We start from the raw sequence: 15,410 nt of genomic DNA on the forward strand, positions 1-15,410 counted from the left end.
AACAATCTTTGGAAAGAAAATGTTGATTTATTTCAGTTTACCATAAGCGAAAAAAGTAGAGGCATGTAGAAATTATTATATTAATTTTCTTATGAAGCTCAAACATGATATTAGAATAGACCAAACTGGAGTAGTTAAAAATTACCTAAAGAAAACAGATGTAGCATTCATACTGAGAATCATTACCAAAAGGTTGAACTACTTTGCATGTGATTAGTATATGATTAATTTATGCAGTATGAAATATCTTTTTTTAATATCTGTATAGGCAGTAAACATCATACATATTCCAAAGTAGACACAATTTATGGATAACATTTGACATGTTCACCAACTCATACAATATTAGTAAGACAAATTGAGTTATGTCTATTGCGTCACATTAATTTATTGTATCAAGAAGTACATCAACATTAAAAACCTTGTATTTATTGCAGGAGGGGGACCTGGTCCGAGCAAGTTAAGTGTGGTGTCTGAGGCAGTTTACGATGTTCTTGGACACACAAATGTGAGCATAAGTGGAATTGAAGGGAGCTTTGATTCAACCCTATTCCAGGTCATGGATATGTCAAACAGGTAAACATTTTTTTCTTTAGTGATAAAAAACTTATGATATTTATGTTCTGGTTTATGGCTCAAACATTTATGTAAAACATTTTCTTTTCAGTTGTCAGGAAGCAGCCATACTTGGCTTGGAATCTGAAGTTTGTGGCCCCTTGCCACATGGAGTTCAGGCCAGACCTCAAGCAACCTGTACTTCAGCCTCAGCTGGCCCCTGCTCCAGAAAAGAAGACTTAAATGACCAACAACTTCTAAGAAAAAAGACATTACTAGAAATTGATGTACTGCAACTTCAGAAAGAAATGCTAACCCTAAAATTAGAGATGATGAGAAAAGATCAGTCTTATAATTGAATAGTTATTTCACATTCTATGCTTAATTAATTCAAGATATCAGTTGCCTTTACAGGAATTTAAATGATTAATTCACTGAAATTCACATAATCAAGTTTTGTTTAGCAATGTTCTGTAATTTCAGTTATTTCACAAAAGTCTATAATTATAGGTTAGAAAGTAATTTGGATGTTATTTCATAAGAAAACTGTCTTACATTGAAGTAATAACAGGAATTTTGAGTAAAAGATTGACAACAATAATCTCAACAACAGTATTAACATTAACAATTGATTGTTTTGATATCTTTCATGTAAATATATTGAGTTAAAATAGTTTTCAATGATTGTACCAGTTAACCTAAATCAAACCTGTTGCATTATAATATGGGTAAGATTGCTATATATATATATATATATATATCAAAGGTATGTTTGTAAATAGTGATTTTATTGACATGCAATTTATTGATAAAGTATTTCATACTACTCTGAAATTGAACATAATAATTGGCAAAGATAAGTTTGAATGTAGCACATGTATGTTGTCTTTTGTCATGAATAATTTTCCAGATACTACTACAAAGTGGTGAGATTCACTAGTGTACAGTCGCACATATGTAAAGAATTCACACAATAATCATATGACATGCATTGTTCTCCAACATGTTTTAGCATTATCTTCCGGAGAATATTCTGAAGATTTTATGAAGATAAAGCTGAAAATTGTAGGAGAACAATCTGTGTCGTGTGATTATTTTGTGAATTTCTTTACAAATATAAATATAACACATGTCAAAGCAAATACAATGCAAAGTTTTTGTTTTCCACTCAAATGCAACTATCATCTTGTACATTTACTTGGTAATATTTTATTGTTAAATAACACAAATATCATCATCATTCCAGTTGTTGTTTTTATTTTACTTAAACCTCACACACAAATGATTTTGGATCTTATTTCGAGGAATGTCCTGTATGATTTTAGTAGAAACAGAGAAAAAGGGAAATTACTCTAACCATCAAAATTTAAAGGGGATGTTGAGGACCGTGGCCATTTTAGGCTTGGCTAAAGATGTGGGAGTATTCGTCAAAGCTCCCAACTGGTAATCTGGTAGGTAAAATACTGTTTTGATCAATGGTATTTCATCATAATGATTGTTTAGGGCAATTTCATCTATTCATCAGTGTTCACAAGGGAAACATCATACCTGTTGTAGAGTGACATAGAGAGTTGAGGTCGCACATATGGTGTCAGGAGCCTGAAAAACGTGCGATGTTCATGAACTCTGCTAAACATGCCTCCTATAACATGCCTCCAACTCTAACCTGCTGAAGACAAGGAGACCTTGATGAGATTTATGTTCTTGAACTGTGAATTGAGAATAAACTTTTTAACAAGACATAAAACAATACTTTTTTCATGAAAACTTTGTACCAAACACTTACATATCAGAAATATTTAATAATAATCAAATATCAGAAAATGGTTCATTATTATTAAACGTTTTATTCTTGTCACACATTTACAAGTCGTAAGTCAGTCTCCTTAGAGATACTGCAATGGTTACATCCATTCTGTCTGCTTGTTGTACAATAGATTACAAAAATGACAAATGGTACTTCTATTTACAAAGATATTTTTTTCATGTGGCAAAATAGTAACAAGATTATGTTTACCATTTTTTTTTAAAATGTATGTAAAACATTGTTGTGATGGGAGGAAGATCAGATATTTTTTCTTTTTTTCTATAATTTGGTTTAAAAGTATGAAACATCATTGACAGAATTGTTTTCCCATAGATCAAGTTTGTTTTAAATGTTACAAAAGCAAAATGAAGAATGATTAAGCTTGCATAATTTGGCATTAACAATTTTGACATGTTCATATCATATCAAGCTGACAAATAGCAAATGGTGATAAGGTGGTAGATTGGTAATGAATAATAAGAATTCAGAATAAAGAATTATATTAGTTACTAATAAATATATAAACTAAATATATTATGCACACATACTTTGAAAGTGAATGTTAGCGAAGTTCTCCCTGAACAAACGACCATCTCCCATAGCCTGTGGCAAGTGGTTGGGAGGATTGTTATTATCATCATCATCATCATCATCATCATCATCACTGTTTCTGTCATCATCACCAGCACCACCTGGCAAAAGGATGTTCCTCTGTTTGCATATATTGTGTAAGATGGCACACACAATTACCACCTTGCAAACCTTCACTGGGTTGAGTCTGACCTCGCTGTGTAGGACATGAAACCTTCTTTTCAGTTGTCCTATACCCCTTTCGACCACACACCTGGTGCGTTTGTGAGCTCTAGAAATTAAATTACATCATTTTTAGATTCAGATTATGTATTGGTCTTAACAAACATACATATACATCATTCAATATTAAATTACTTTAACTACAATACATTTACATTTTTAAATAATTGTAAATATTTTAATGGGTTTTTTCATTCTGTTGTAAATATTTCATTTACAAAATTCCTACATTAGCTTGACTTCAATAAATAATTGAAACAATATTTTAAAATATGTTTTCATTATTTTCTAAATATTTCATAAATAATGATGTCAAGATCTAGATCTAAACGAGTTTTACAATAATTATTTACAGATTTACAGATTTTTCCACAATACAAAAATGCTATATTCAGTTTTAATATTTACATTTTCTGTTAGCATACTTTGCATGTCAGCATACATATAAATTTTAAAAAAATTACGTCCAAAAACACAATCTTAACATTTAATTATTTTCAAAACAATAATTCACGTATTGATATCAAGGGGAAGTCACTCTAATACCAAGTGCACGAGTGACAAATTTGTAAACGACTAACTGCAACGAATTATTATAACCGTTAACGTGGAATCTTTTGATGTTATTGTTATAAGCAAAGACAGTAATTCGTCGGTGGGGTTAACAACTTCACGTACCTGTTGTATCTAGTTTGTGGACCGGGTTGGGGTCTAAGGTAAGGTGTTAACAGCCATCTTCGAGACGGATAGCCGCTGTCTCCGAGCAAATGGCAGCCTTGAGGGACGAAATGTTGTTCGAATGCGGTTCGGACACCGCTCTCATTTAAAATTCTTGCATCGTGCGTAGATCCTGGCCACTTGGCAACGATGTCAAGTATGTTGTAGTGAGCATCAAATACTATTTGCACATTAATGCTGTGGAAATGTTTCCTACAAACGTACTCCGGCTCATCGACACTCGGGGCAATTATGCGGACATGGGTGCCGTCAATTACACCAAATACGCCAGGAAAGCCAGCAATTGCCATGAACGCTGCTTGATTACGTTGGATGTCTGTTCGTTGTACAGGTAATTTGACAAATTGTCGGACAATAGCCGGTGTTGACAATGCATCAATTGTTTCACTGACAATACGGCTTATGGATGGCTGACTTAACCCAAGATCATCGGCGTTACACAGTTGCATTTTCCCAGTTGCAAGATAACGCAGCATGACAGCTATTTTCATCTCCGGGGTGATAGCATTGTTTCTTTGTGTAGGGGAGGTAAGCCTATCCCTGATTAAATTTGTGACAAATAATATACCTGCACAGTCAAGACGAAACCGCTGGATAAGTTCCGTGTCTGAATACACACTGAAAATGTTTTTCCTTGGCCTGAAAGTTCTCAGCTGATGCGGCTGGGGTGCCCCAGCTGCCGCCATATTGGATACTTAAGAAAATTCTTAGGTAGCTAAAAGCCCTCTTGAGTACTCTTAACTTTAGGAGTACTCTTAGTGCTAAAAGTTTTTATGAATATGACTTAAGAAAATTCTTAGATTTAATAGTAACTTTTGGTTTTTCTAAGAATTTTCTCAGACTTAAGACCTCTTTAGCACTCTAAGAATGTTTATGAATACCGCCCCTGGCTTTTATACCCACGGTGCTAACCATATTCATAGGTCACGGGTCATACAATCTTCTAAGCTTCTCATTGGTCAAATGATAATTCCTAACATAGCGTGCTCGGCGCCACCTATCGAACCGGAAACACGCTACGGCAGGAAGACATGCGGACCTCGCAACCGTCACAGGGAATTCCAATGGAATTTTACTGCCAAACGTGAGTAATAAATAGATTAACTGACTACAAGATAACGACTTCCACCAGCCCTGCTGAAGCACTACAAAGCCCTATAATTTACAACCCGTACCGTACATAAAACTTAAACTTGCCGCCATACTACCCGATAAATTACGATCTATTTTTAGCCCAACTACCACAGCACTAAGCGTCGGTCCATATCTTCTTCTTTTGCACATTTGTCACGGTGTTGCAAAACGCCGAAAATAAAATGTGATGATTTTTCTCCACTTCTTGAATTAATATGTCCACTTCAATAGGCATCCAGTTTACTTTCCTGATGCGTTTATTTTGTCGGAGGTGAGTCCATGGCGCACAGATGACAGGTATCGTCTGCCCGTCAATGTAGGTCAAGGGAATTCCCTAATGACGTCACGGGAAAACACCCGACTCTTTCTATCTCCGACAGAAAAGAGCTCCCTGTCTTAGCCGCGACAGCTGTCGTAGCTGGGACACGGCTATGATAGGTTTAAGACAGCTTCAAGAATAGCTCTTATGGCAGTCGTAATTTTTATCGTAAGTAGCTAAGAAGAAAGAAAATGGCCGACAAGCATGAATTTGACAGTGAGGCAGGTAGGTACCTTTTAACAAATTTCACTGAATCTACTGACATTTCAACGATCATAACCTGCATACTGATACATAAGACATCAGAGAATGCGTAGATACAAGAATTTACATGACTTATCTTTCCATAAGATGGTTGTTTTCTTTTTTAAAATGCCATTCCATACCATGATTGTTTTTCATTTGTACCATGTTGTACGGCATGCCATCCAAAAGTTCATGACAGTTGTATGGCATGCTGTCCACAGTAACTTTTGGATGGCATGCCGTCTTTATTGAGGAAAAGGAGCATTCATTACATTATGTTGATTAGAATTATTAACTTTGTCTTGTATCAAAACTGAGTTATTCCAAGTCATGCCAACTAAAGATGACAGGGCATGAACTGAAATAGTGAAAGTAAATAACAACACAGATCTGATTGAAAAAAAGCTACCAGCAGAATTTTTTTCCTGGACTTGCAAGGACAAATCATTTGTTATTATCATGATTATTGGCAAAAGAGAGTATGAACATGAATGCTAACATCATCCTAGTAATTCAGGGATGTGAAATCTCCGCGGAAACGCGGAAAATCGCGTTTTTTAAAACAGTAGTCCTTGGAAAAAATCATCATCCGCGTAAAAATTCAATCAAAAATTAAAAAAAAACACTCCGAAAATATGATCGAAAACCGGACAATCATCGCGGATTGTCCTGTTTTCGATCAGAGCTTACACCAGCATTGGTTTTCGGACATCATACGTTTTCTATCATGAATACTTGCACTATAACGTGGGGTGTGGCGTCACACAGAAATTGTAAATACTCAGAGTCAGCTGATGGCTTGCTTTTAAGATAAAGTTGTCTTTTAGCCTGTAAGTGAATGAGATGTTTTACAGTTGTTCATGTGATTAGCGAGAAAACTATGAATGTTTCTTCAGCGTCCAAAACCCCATAGCATGTTGTATTTCTGTACGGAATGCCGTCCAAATATGTGTATACACGGCTTACCGTCCAAAATGGAATATTGTATGGACGGCATGCCGTACAAAAACATAGAATTAAATTCAACATGTTCAATGAACACTCCCTGAAAAAATTGTACGGCATGCTGTACACTTTTTAACTACACGGCATGCCGTCTTCAATTTTATCAACAATAAGACGGCATGCCTTACTAAGTGTAATGGACGGTTTGTTGTGCGTGTCCCTGACTGATATAACTGGAATACTGTTAAAAGCGGCGTTAAACCCAACTCACTCACTCATAAAAGCAGAAACTTTACTTGTAACAATGACACAAAGATACGGGGGGTCAGAATGAGATAATTAGAAGATAAATACTATGTGTGTGTCTTTTTCCGGGATTTTATCGAGTATTTGCATCTTGGAAATTCATCTCGAGACCCGAAAGCGTTAGCTTGAGGGGCTCGAATGAAAATTTCCAAGATGCAAATACTCGATAAAATCCCGGAAATAGACACACACATAGTATGTATCGATATTGTAAACCTATTGTTTTATTTAGAAAAAAACATGCGCACTTTTTAACACCTCGTACTTACTCGGTTGTGAGGGATCAACATCGAACGTTCTGTTGTTGCTATGGTGATTGTGATTTTGGTAATGATGGCGGACTACTTTCCTGAGTGTAAGTCATTCATAAGTTGCTGGTGCTTCAGTCGAATGTTCACCGTATAATTAATAATAAAAATAAACAAACTCGAAATCGTCTGTGAGTTTGTTTGTTATTATTATCAGTTACATTATCTGTTGTTATGTCAACATAATCGTTTTTTTCAGAGTGTAAACCCCCTGGATGCCACAGCGACACATATGTCCCTCCTCTTCAACCCTCACTTCGAAATCGAATAAAATTCAAAATACATTTCGCAGATTAATACACTTCACAGTTTTGAATTCCCCTTTCTGTTTATCATTTACTGTCATTTTAGGCAATTCAAAATTACTGAAAGTGACTTCTGAAAATTAGGTACATTGTAAATCTCGCCAAATGACAATTCACGGCGTTACATAAATATATTTACTGTGTGTTTAGAAATCTAAATATCGGATATTTACTCGAATAATTAAAGTAGAAAATTAGCGTATTAGCGATCACGGGTATCAAATCACTACTGATAATTCTGAAACGTCGCTGATAAGCCTGGAATGTTTTGGAAAATACGTATACACGAACGCCGAAGTGTACGTTCCGCCATATTGGATTGTGTTTACAAAATGACGGTTATGAGACGCCTATTCGATCAGGTATATTTCAATATTTAATGCTATGCATGCATCCCTGAATTCCTCATACATTTTCGAAACAATGGATAAATGGTCTTTGTCACCAATGCAAATTATCTAGATGAAATCATGCGAAATAAGTTAGGTATGGAAATAAAAACTGTGCTCGGAAAACTGTACTTGCTGAAATGTAAACAAGGCAAAATTCAGATTTTACACTGTGTAGCCTTTTTAGAGGTACTTTTGTCTAATTGTTGCATACATTGGCTCGATCACGCGTTTGAGAATATTCATGGGAAGAGTATCGTTGCACTAATTATGGAAATACACATATATACATTACAATGATGTGGTAAATTCAACAGGAGCCGTTTACAAAAGTTTCCGTCCTGTGTGGCGCCATGACTGACGCTAAATCACGCACAACGATGACGGTAGTTATCTGCATTTCTGACTAATTCTCTTTCTTACATTGGAAAACATGGTAAACAATGACAGTACGCAGATTGTCAGAATGCTTCTGATTACTTACGTGACCCATTTATGTGTATACGATCCCTCAATCAACGAAAATCCTCCTCTGGAAATCCCGCGTACTGTTGTCAGTGAACACACCATTTTGTGAAAGTCGGTCACCGGTAGTGATGTCATACGGAAGTAAACATTATTGTACATATTTGGTAATTTCTTTGAGGTGTAAACTTTCAACTTGGCACCCAGCGTGTTCTTTGTCTTTGTGTAGTTTGCATTTTCATCATCGCCTTGATAATCCAGATATGACGGAAACCTTTTTGTGTCGGGTCACATTATTTATGAGTGGTAAGCAGCACATAGGATGACGTCACTTATGACAGTGGTGTCATGTATAATGCGCCACTGCAATCATGACAAATTCATCGGTTCGATGCTAAAAAGGTGCTATTTTGGGGCGTGGAAGAAACAGATTACTGCACTCGTGCCTGTCAGATACCACTGATCTTACAACTCGTTACAAATCGTATCTAACTCGCTTTCGCTCGTTAGATACGTTTTGAAACAACTCGTAAGATCAATGGTACCTGACAGACACTCACGTAGTAATCTCTATTTCCTACACAGTGATTCAGTCGCTTGCTTCAGGGAATTCAAATCATATTTTCACCCTTTGACATTTGGTCATGTGACCCAAATTAGCCAATCACAACACAGAACACACTTTCTCTTGGTTTACAATTAACATTGTCTAAAGTCATTGTAAAGTCGTAAATCACAGTCAAACGCCTCTGACGTGAACGGTAATCCGTGGTAATGTCTCGATGAGACATCGCTCCAGGTCCTGACGGTTGCAGGCGATATTGATCACCATCTGACTTGCCTGTCAAGATGATCCCACAAAGGATCGATGGGGTTCATGTCAAGAGGCCATGGCAAAACATCAACGTTCATGTTGTTGTAGAAGTCCCGTGTCGGCGCTGCATTATGGGGTCTAGCGTTATCATGCTGCAATACTATATACTGTGTGGCTGTTGTTGGATAAATGACAACACAATGAGTCGCGATACCTCTGTGCGATACCTCTGTGCAAAATGGCTTAACTTCCTGGACAGTTTGGCTCTTGGCGTTCTTGACGTCTCATCATACGCTGTCGATCATCAGCTTGAAACAGGCAAAACCTACTCTCATCAGAGAACAGGACCGTCCCCAGTCTCGAACCTGCCGACGCTGAACCCGCCTTGCCCAAATCCGTCAACGTCATTCCACGGCGGGGGCGACGTACTCGGATACCATGTTCCCTCACTCGCCGTGACACTGTCTGTCGTCTGACACGATGTCCGTGTGTCGTCGATGACGTTGCTGTCGCGGGGATGAAGCGGTTTCGGAGATTAAATCCACGGATGTATCGGTCGTCAAGTGGCGTGATCACACGGGCTCCCCACTCCTAGGCCTGTCTGTTGTCTGAACTTGTTATGAAATTTGGTATGTGTTTAGTTCGTGGGGAACGCAAAACATTTGTTTTTCGCAATATTTGAAATTATTACCTTTTTTACCACACTGGAAACGTCATCGCCTTTGAAATTACCAGACTGAGGAAACAACTAGCACTTATGGACTTTACTGGCTCCGTGAAGATCCGGGTTAGAATTGGTCTTTAGCAATCCATTCTTGCCATAAAAGGCGACTATGCTTGTCGTAAGAGGCGACTAACGGGATCGGGTGGTCAGGCTTGCTGACTTGGAAGATGTATGTCATCGTATCCCAATTGTCACTGGAGTGTCTGGTCTAGACTCGATTATTTAAAGACCGTCGTCATATAGCTGGAATATTGCTGAGTGCGGCATAAAACAACAAACAAACATACATACTTTGCTGTACTTTTTAATTTGAAGTTACCAGTATTTATGCAGCAAACATCTAATATAAACTTTTGTTAAGTGGCATTCTTTGTTGATATTTTAAAGGGTGCATATCAAAGTGAGCTTCAGTGCTGTGCCACTATTTTTCACACTTTTGGGCGGATGATCCATAAACAAGTAAACAAGTAATTACAACAAGCCTGATGCGTGCTTTGTCTGACTGAGACCCTTGACTATTTCCAGTGCCCTACATGTACGTCCAATGTTGGCTCGCATGACAATGATATCTCTGGGACGGTCACGTGCCTTCTACTTCAAGGACAGTTGTCCACTGTAGCATCTTTGCCCGGCGGCGGAAGGCGCCGGTATACTGGTTGTTCTGAGATTGTGTACTGGGGAATTGTGGGGAGCAGTAGTTTATGTGACAAAAGATTTCCTGGTCAAATTAATGGAAGCGAGGATAAGATATATTATATTATTGGTTTTATTGCATGTAATTCATTTACACCTACTTGGGTGTCCCACTTTTTCTGCATTAGATCTCTGATGTAACATCTAATTACAGGTTTATAGTCACTGTAGGGTATAAGAAGTGGTGTGGGGGTGCCTCGGTAGTATAGAATGTGATTCACCCTCCTAGCTCCCAACCCACCATGGAGTGTCTACGTGGACGTCTGTGCATCTCCAACAGACTGCACCAAGGATGTCAGGAGGGTATACTCAAGCAGATATATATCTTGAAAAGATGGCACTGGTTTCTGGGCGCACATTTTGTATTTATCAAGTAGTGTGAAAATCAATATTCATGTATATTCAAATATTTCTGTCATAAACAGACTTCCAAGCCAAATAGCGAAAAGAGCAAGAAAAGTAAAGTGCTCAGGGCTTGGCATGACCAGCCGATTGATAGAATCGGGCCCATTCTACCACCAAGTTAGGGTCAAAGTGGTGTTTAGGGCTAAGGAACACTATTGCCGGCCCAGGCGCCCTCAACCACCAGACTACCTTTCTCTGCCGACACAGGGACGCAACCCACGGCAAACAGGCTGTCCAATTTGGTCGCCTTTTACGACCAACAATGGGGTGCTGAGGACTCATTCTACCCCGAGTCCACACGGGGGAAGAGTGATTAGCGTTACCCAGCACTCACCACGTGGCTGTAGAAGCATTGTTGTTTGTTGTTTAACGCAGCACTCAGCAATCGCCAGTTAGGTTAGGAGGAACTGTACACTTGTCACACATCGACAGGACACAGGTAAACACTTGATGATATTTATTGGCAACACTCGAAACGAACCGCGAACCCAAGCGAGCCTCCCAAGACAGGCGAGCTACCAAGGGGAGCTAACCCTGCTTACATTAAAGCATGCCAAGCAAACCTGCGTTGGCGTGACTGTCTTTTTTTTCTTCATAATAAACGTTATCTAAACAAACCATAATGAAGGAAATAGGCGTGAAAAACAACTTGGTAAGTAAACAATGATGTAATAAAGATCCAATTTCTGGTTAACCATGAAACCAATTGGTAAGTAAACCATCATAGGGAAGACTGCCCTCTGGTCGATGGGGATTATTCTGCCCCTCACAAACATAACATTTAATAAACAAACACAATACTTCAAAAGTCCAAAACGTATTCATCAAATCGCTTTGGTCGTTGACGTTGACGCGATGGCCTTGAAGTTGAAGATGACTGTATACCTGGGTCAAATAGGGGGTCAGATTGATCCGACGCAGAACTGATGTCGGTTGGGTGATTGTCATCAAACACGTCATCTTTAAGCGGTGGCAGAGGAGGAGTAGAAATTTCCAGAGGAATGTGCGGAGTCTCCGGTGTCTGGTGAAGTGTCTCAGGTGGGTCATCATCGATGTCAGATGTGTCCTCACTGTTCGCTTCATGCACACGTGTCTTGTTCCAAAGGGGGACTTTAAAACATTCTGAGAGCTTAACTCTGTATGAAGTGTTCCGCAGTTGGGTCCCAACGAACTTGCGGACATTGCACCAGAGGCCATCTTTGGTGACTATTAGGTAACGATTCCGTGCACATGTTTTATTGCGATCGTTATGAAGGTACACCAGGTCGCCAATCTCAATTTGATCAATAACAGGTCGATGACTCCGAGGAGCCTTGGATTTTTCACTGTGACCGTGGTTTTTTTGGCGATTAACATGTTGCTCTGTGATCAACTGCTTGTCGGACAGAGGCAACTGACAGTTTGTGAATTGGTCTCTCTGGGTCCACATCTCTCGAGAAGACAGGCCTCGTGAACGAATGCGTGTGTTTAGGCGGGCGACAGCGATGGCAAGAGCTGTTGGTGTAGTGGGGCCCCGTACAGGGTCTTGGCGCACAAGCTCATCCTCTAATTCTTGTATGGCCTTTTCAGCAACTGGGTTCTTGTTCACTTTCTTCACTCTGCCTATTTCTAGGGTAATTCTATGTTGCTGGAGACGTTCATCCGTGACTAGACTGCTAAAGCCTGGAGCTGGGTCAGTGCGGATAACAGCGTGAGGACCATCAAGTGGACGGAATTCAATGCTAAGACGAATCAATGCCTCACACAGGGTGGAGCCACGCTCATCGGTAATGATGCACGCCGCAGTGTAGGATGTGACACATTCACGTAGAACGAGGATTAGTTGTCGTTCCCTGCGCATAACATCTGACGCAAATGCAAACCCAACAGTTTCAGGTGGATCACTGGTGCTTTGGTCCACAACAACATGAGGTGTCTTACGCAAGGAGGCGCACCGGTGACAAGATTTTGAGACAGTGTTTATGGATCTGTCAAGGTCCAAAGCAAAGAAGTATCTATGGCATACTTGCTTGAGTTGGTGTGCAGATGGATGATCCAGTTGTATGTGTAGGGCAGTCAGGACTCCGTCTAATACTTGTCTTGGAACAACAATGCACTCTCTTGGTGAACCGAGTGGTTCAGATTTTCGGACAACAAGCAATCCATCCTTGGAGATGGTTGCTGCATTTAGGTATCGTTTGACATCCCTGATGTTTGTTATCTTCTTGGATGGTCGGGTACCTTGGAGAAGATGAGCATGTGTTCGTCGAAGATCCTGGCACTCCTCTTGCAAGGAACGCCAAGCAGACCTGCTTGTGAAAGGAAGGCGGGTTGTTCCATTCATGATGTCCTCTATAGACAGTTGTCGAACAACAGAGCTTTCTGTGCGCTCAATGAAGGAGCAGATTTGGCAAGAGGGATTGTCACATTCTGGTGCATTTCTGCTTGCAAAATCGGATGGCACATTTGCAGAACCAGCGAGATGTTGTATCGTTGCTTGGTAGCGGCTAACTGTCGATAAGAAGGTAGACACCCGAGGACTAGCAGAGAACTCCCCACGGCATAACTTCTCAAATGCCAAAACACATGGTCTACTGTCGGTAAGGATACATGCTTTGTGTTTTGACTGGATAATGAAAGGACTGAAATGCTTTGTAGCGATAGCAATTGAAAGGGCTTCCACTTCACATGGTAACCATGCGACCTGTTGTCGCCGAAGCTTGGCACTGAAGAATCCTGCTAGTCGTGGCGAGTCACTACGTGTTACATAAAGTGTTGTTCCAATTCCTGGTTTCCTAACAGCACCATCAGTTACAATCCAGAGTTGGTCATCAGGGTGGGGCAGTACTATGGATTTGTTGGATGCGAGACCAGTCTGTGCTGTTTTGAAGGCATCGAGCAAAGAATCAGACCACAGAAGCTTTTTTCACTGGACTGGCGACCGCCCACTTCAGCATCAAGTGGGGCAAGGAGTGTGGAACAACCAGGTATTACATGGGACAAGACCTTGTAAGCTCCAATAAATGACCGTAAGCCAGTCACTGTTTCCGGAGGTGAACAAGAAGCCAGAGTTGATATGCGGTGTTGACTTGCCTGAATGGATCCTTGGTGCCATTGCCATCCTAGGATGGTTGTTGTCCTGGGAGCAATGACTGTCTTGTTAGGAGATAATCTGAGATTGTTGTGTTTGAGCGCTTCAAGTACGCGTCTCCAATGAAGAAGTAACTCATCCGGGCTATCAGCACCACAATAAAGGTCGTCAGCAAGCTTAGCAATCACCCCTTCCTCTAAAAGATCCCCTAGTACGCGGCGCATGAGCTCCTCCAATGCAGTTTCAGAGCCCGGCATTCCGATTGCAGACCTGGCATATACTCTCACACCACGGAACGGGGTCACTACACCGCAGTATTTCATCGATTCCTTGGACAGAGGAATCTGATAAAAGGCATTGGTTAAATCTGTGGTTATAATGTACTTCCACTTGGCAATCTGTCTTAGAGTAGAATCGACATCAGGCATGAGGGAAGGTTGTGGCTTACTGTATCGTCCTACATCAGAGAAGGCGGTCACCAATCTGTAACCACCAATGGACTTCTTGATTAGGAAAGAAGGGTTGAGGTATTCTACTTGGATACCAGCATCTTCAGGTCGTACAAATACACCCATCCGCTCAAGTTCATTGAACTTTTGTTGGAGCTTAGAAAGTTTATCTCGTGAGTATTGCGGGACACGACCCTTCCGTTGTGGAGGTTGTACAGGTCCCATGTTAACAAATGCTTGAAAGGGGCCTGAAGCACCATTATAGCCATCGATATGTTGGTTAAACACATCGTCGAACTCCGTAAGTAGTAACTCAAACTGAGATTTGGTATCTTGCGGGAGGATATTGTCTGGGTCTACACAAACAGTGGATGAGAAACCAATGTCCTTAATTTGAGGGGACATAGTTGGTGGTAGCAGATGTGCGGGCTCAACATCATAACCAGGGTCGCAGTCAGGTATAAAAACTGGGCGAATCTGGCAAAAGTGCTCGTGTTTCTTGAGCAGTTGTGGAGTGTCGTACAGATTCGGGATCCTGATTTTGCCTGAGACACTTGAGATAATTCCTAATTCTGGCCAAGTGGATGATAAGGTAGAGCGTCCAGGTCTGGTATCTATGCGGGGTTCTATGGCAAATGTGAAATCCGAAGGAGCAAAGCTTTCAGGAACCGGCACCTCAATAAAGTCTCCAGGCCATATGGTAGTAGAAGTGTCTGGGGCTCTGAGTACGCAAGCTCGTCTCACAGTATGTTTGTCACCAGTTGTTTCTGTGGAACCGTATGTGTATGTCGTACCATCACCAAGTATGATCCGATGTTTTCCAGGGCGTACTGCCACATCGTTGGCCTCCATAAATGGTATGCCTGCAAGGACTTCTACATCCAGGTTTTCCACCACAAGACCACTAAAATCGAACTCCTTGTTG

The 15,410-nt window shown here is 40.2% G+C and overlaps 2 protein-coding genes across 6 annotated transcripts in view; one reads left to right on the forward strand and one right to left on the reverse strand.

Annotated features, from left to right (window-relative positions):
* The window catches only part of LOC124117807 (cytidine deaminase-like), a 44,659-nt gene that overhangs the window by 8,001 nt on the left and 21,248 nt on the right, over positions 1 to 15,410 (forward strand). Inside the window, exon 1 of one of the 3 annotated variants that reach the window (XM_046479831.2) lies at positions 5,392 to 5,591. The exons of 1 other annotated variant lie outside the window; for it this stretch is intronic. In XM_046479831.2, the coding sequence (XP_046335787.2) occupies positions 5,558 to 5,591 (34 nt within the window). In that variant the 5' untranslated portion in view covers positions 5,392 to 5,557. Of the gene's footprint in view, positions 1 to 5,391; positions 5,592 to 15,410 lie in introns of those variants that run through there. One more of the 3 variants, XM_046479830.2, reaches the window with a different exon arrangement.
* Positions 722 to 4,796, reverse strand: LOC124144879 (putative nuclease HARBI1). Of its 3 annotated transcripts, none has more exons than XR_007220417.1 (4): positions 3,854 to 4,796; positions 2,911 to 3,224; positions 2,104 to 2,221; positions 722 to 775 (listed from the first exon to the last, which is right to left on the reverse strand). XR_007220417.1 is itself a non-coding variant. In XM_048394383.1 (3 exons), the coding sequence occupies exons 1-3, from the start codon at positions 4,597 to 4,599 to the stop codon at positions 2,217 to 2,219; spliced, it is 1,068 nt and encodes a 355-aa protein (XP_048250340.1). In that variant the 5' UTR covers positions 4,600 to 4,796; the 3' UTR covers positions 1,446 to 2,216. The 3 variants fall into 3 exon arrangements, 1 of the variants encoding a protein (XP_048250340.1); XR_007220416.1 differs by having other exon boundaries at positions 2,104 to 2,224; XM_048394383.1 differs by lacking the exon at positions 722 to 775 and having other exon boundaries at positions 1,446 to 2,224.

Source organism: Haliotis rufescens, unplaced genomic scaffold, assembly GCF_023055435.1.
Source record: "Haliotis rufescens isolate VD_foot unplaced genomic scaffold, xgHalRufe1.0.p SCAF_13, whole genome shotgun sequence".
Lineage (NCBI taxonomy): Eukaryota > Metazoa > Mollusca > Gastropoda > Lepetellida > Haliotidae > Haliotis > Haliotis rufescens.

Excerpts from the sequence above, each read along its gene's own strand:
- LOC124144879 (XM_048394383.1), bottom strand. The coding sequence starts at position 4,599 with ATGGCGGCAGCTGGGGCACCCCAGCCGCATCAGCTGAGAACTTTCAGG. Across the intron at positions 3,225-3,853 it reads CCACAAACTAGATACAACAG|AGCTCACAAACGCACCAGGT; the intron begins GTACGTGAAGTT and ends TTTAATTTCTAG.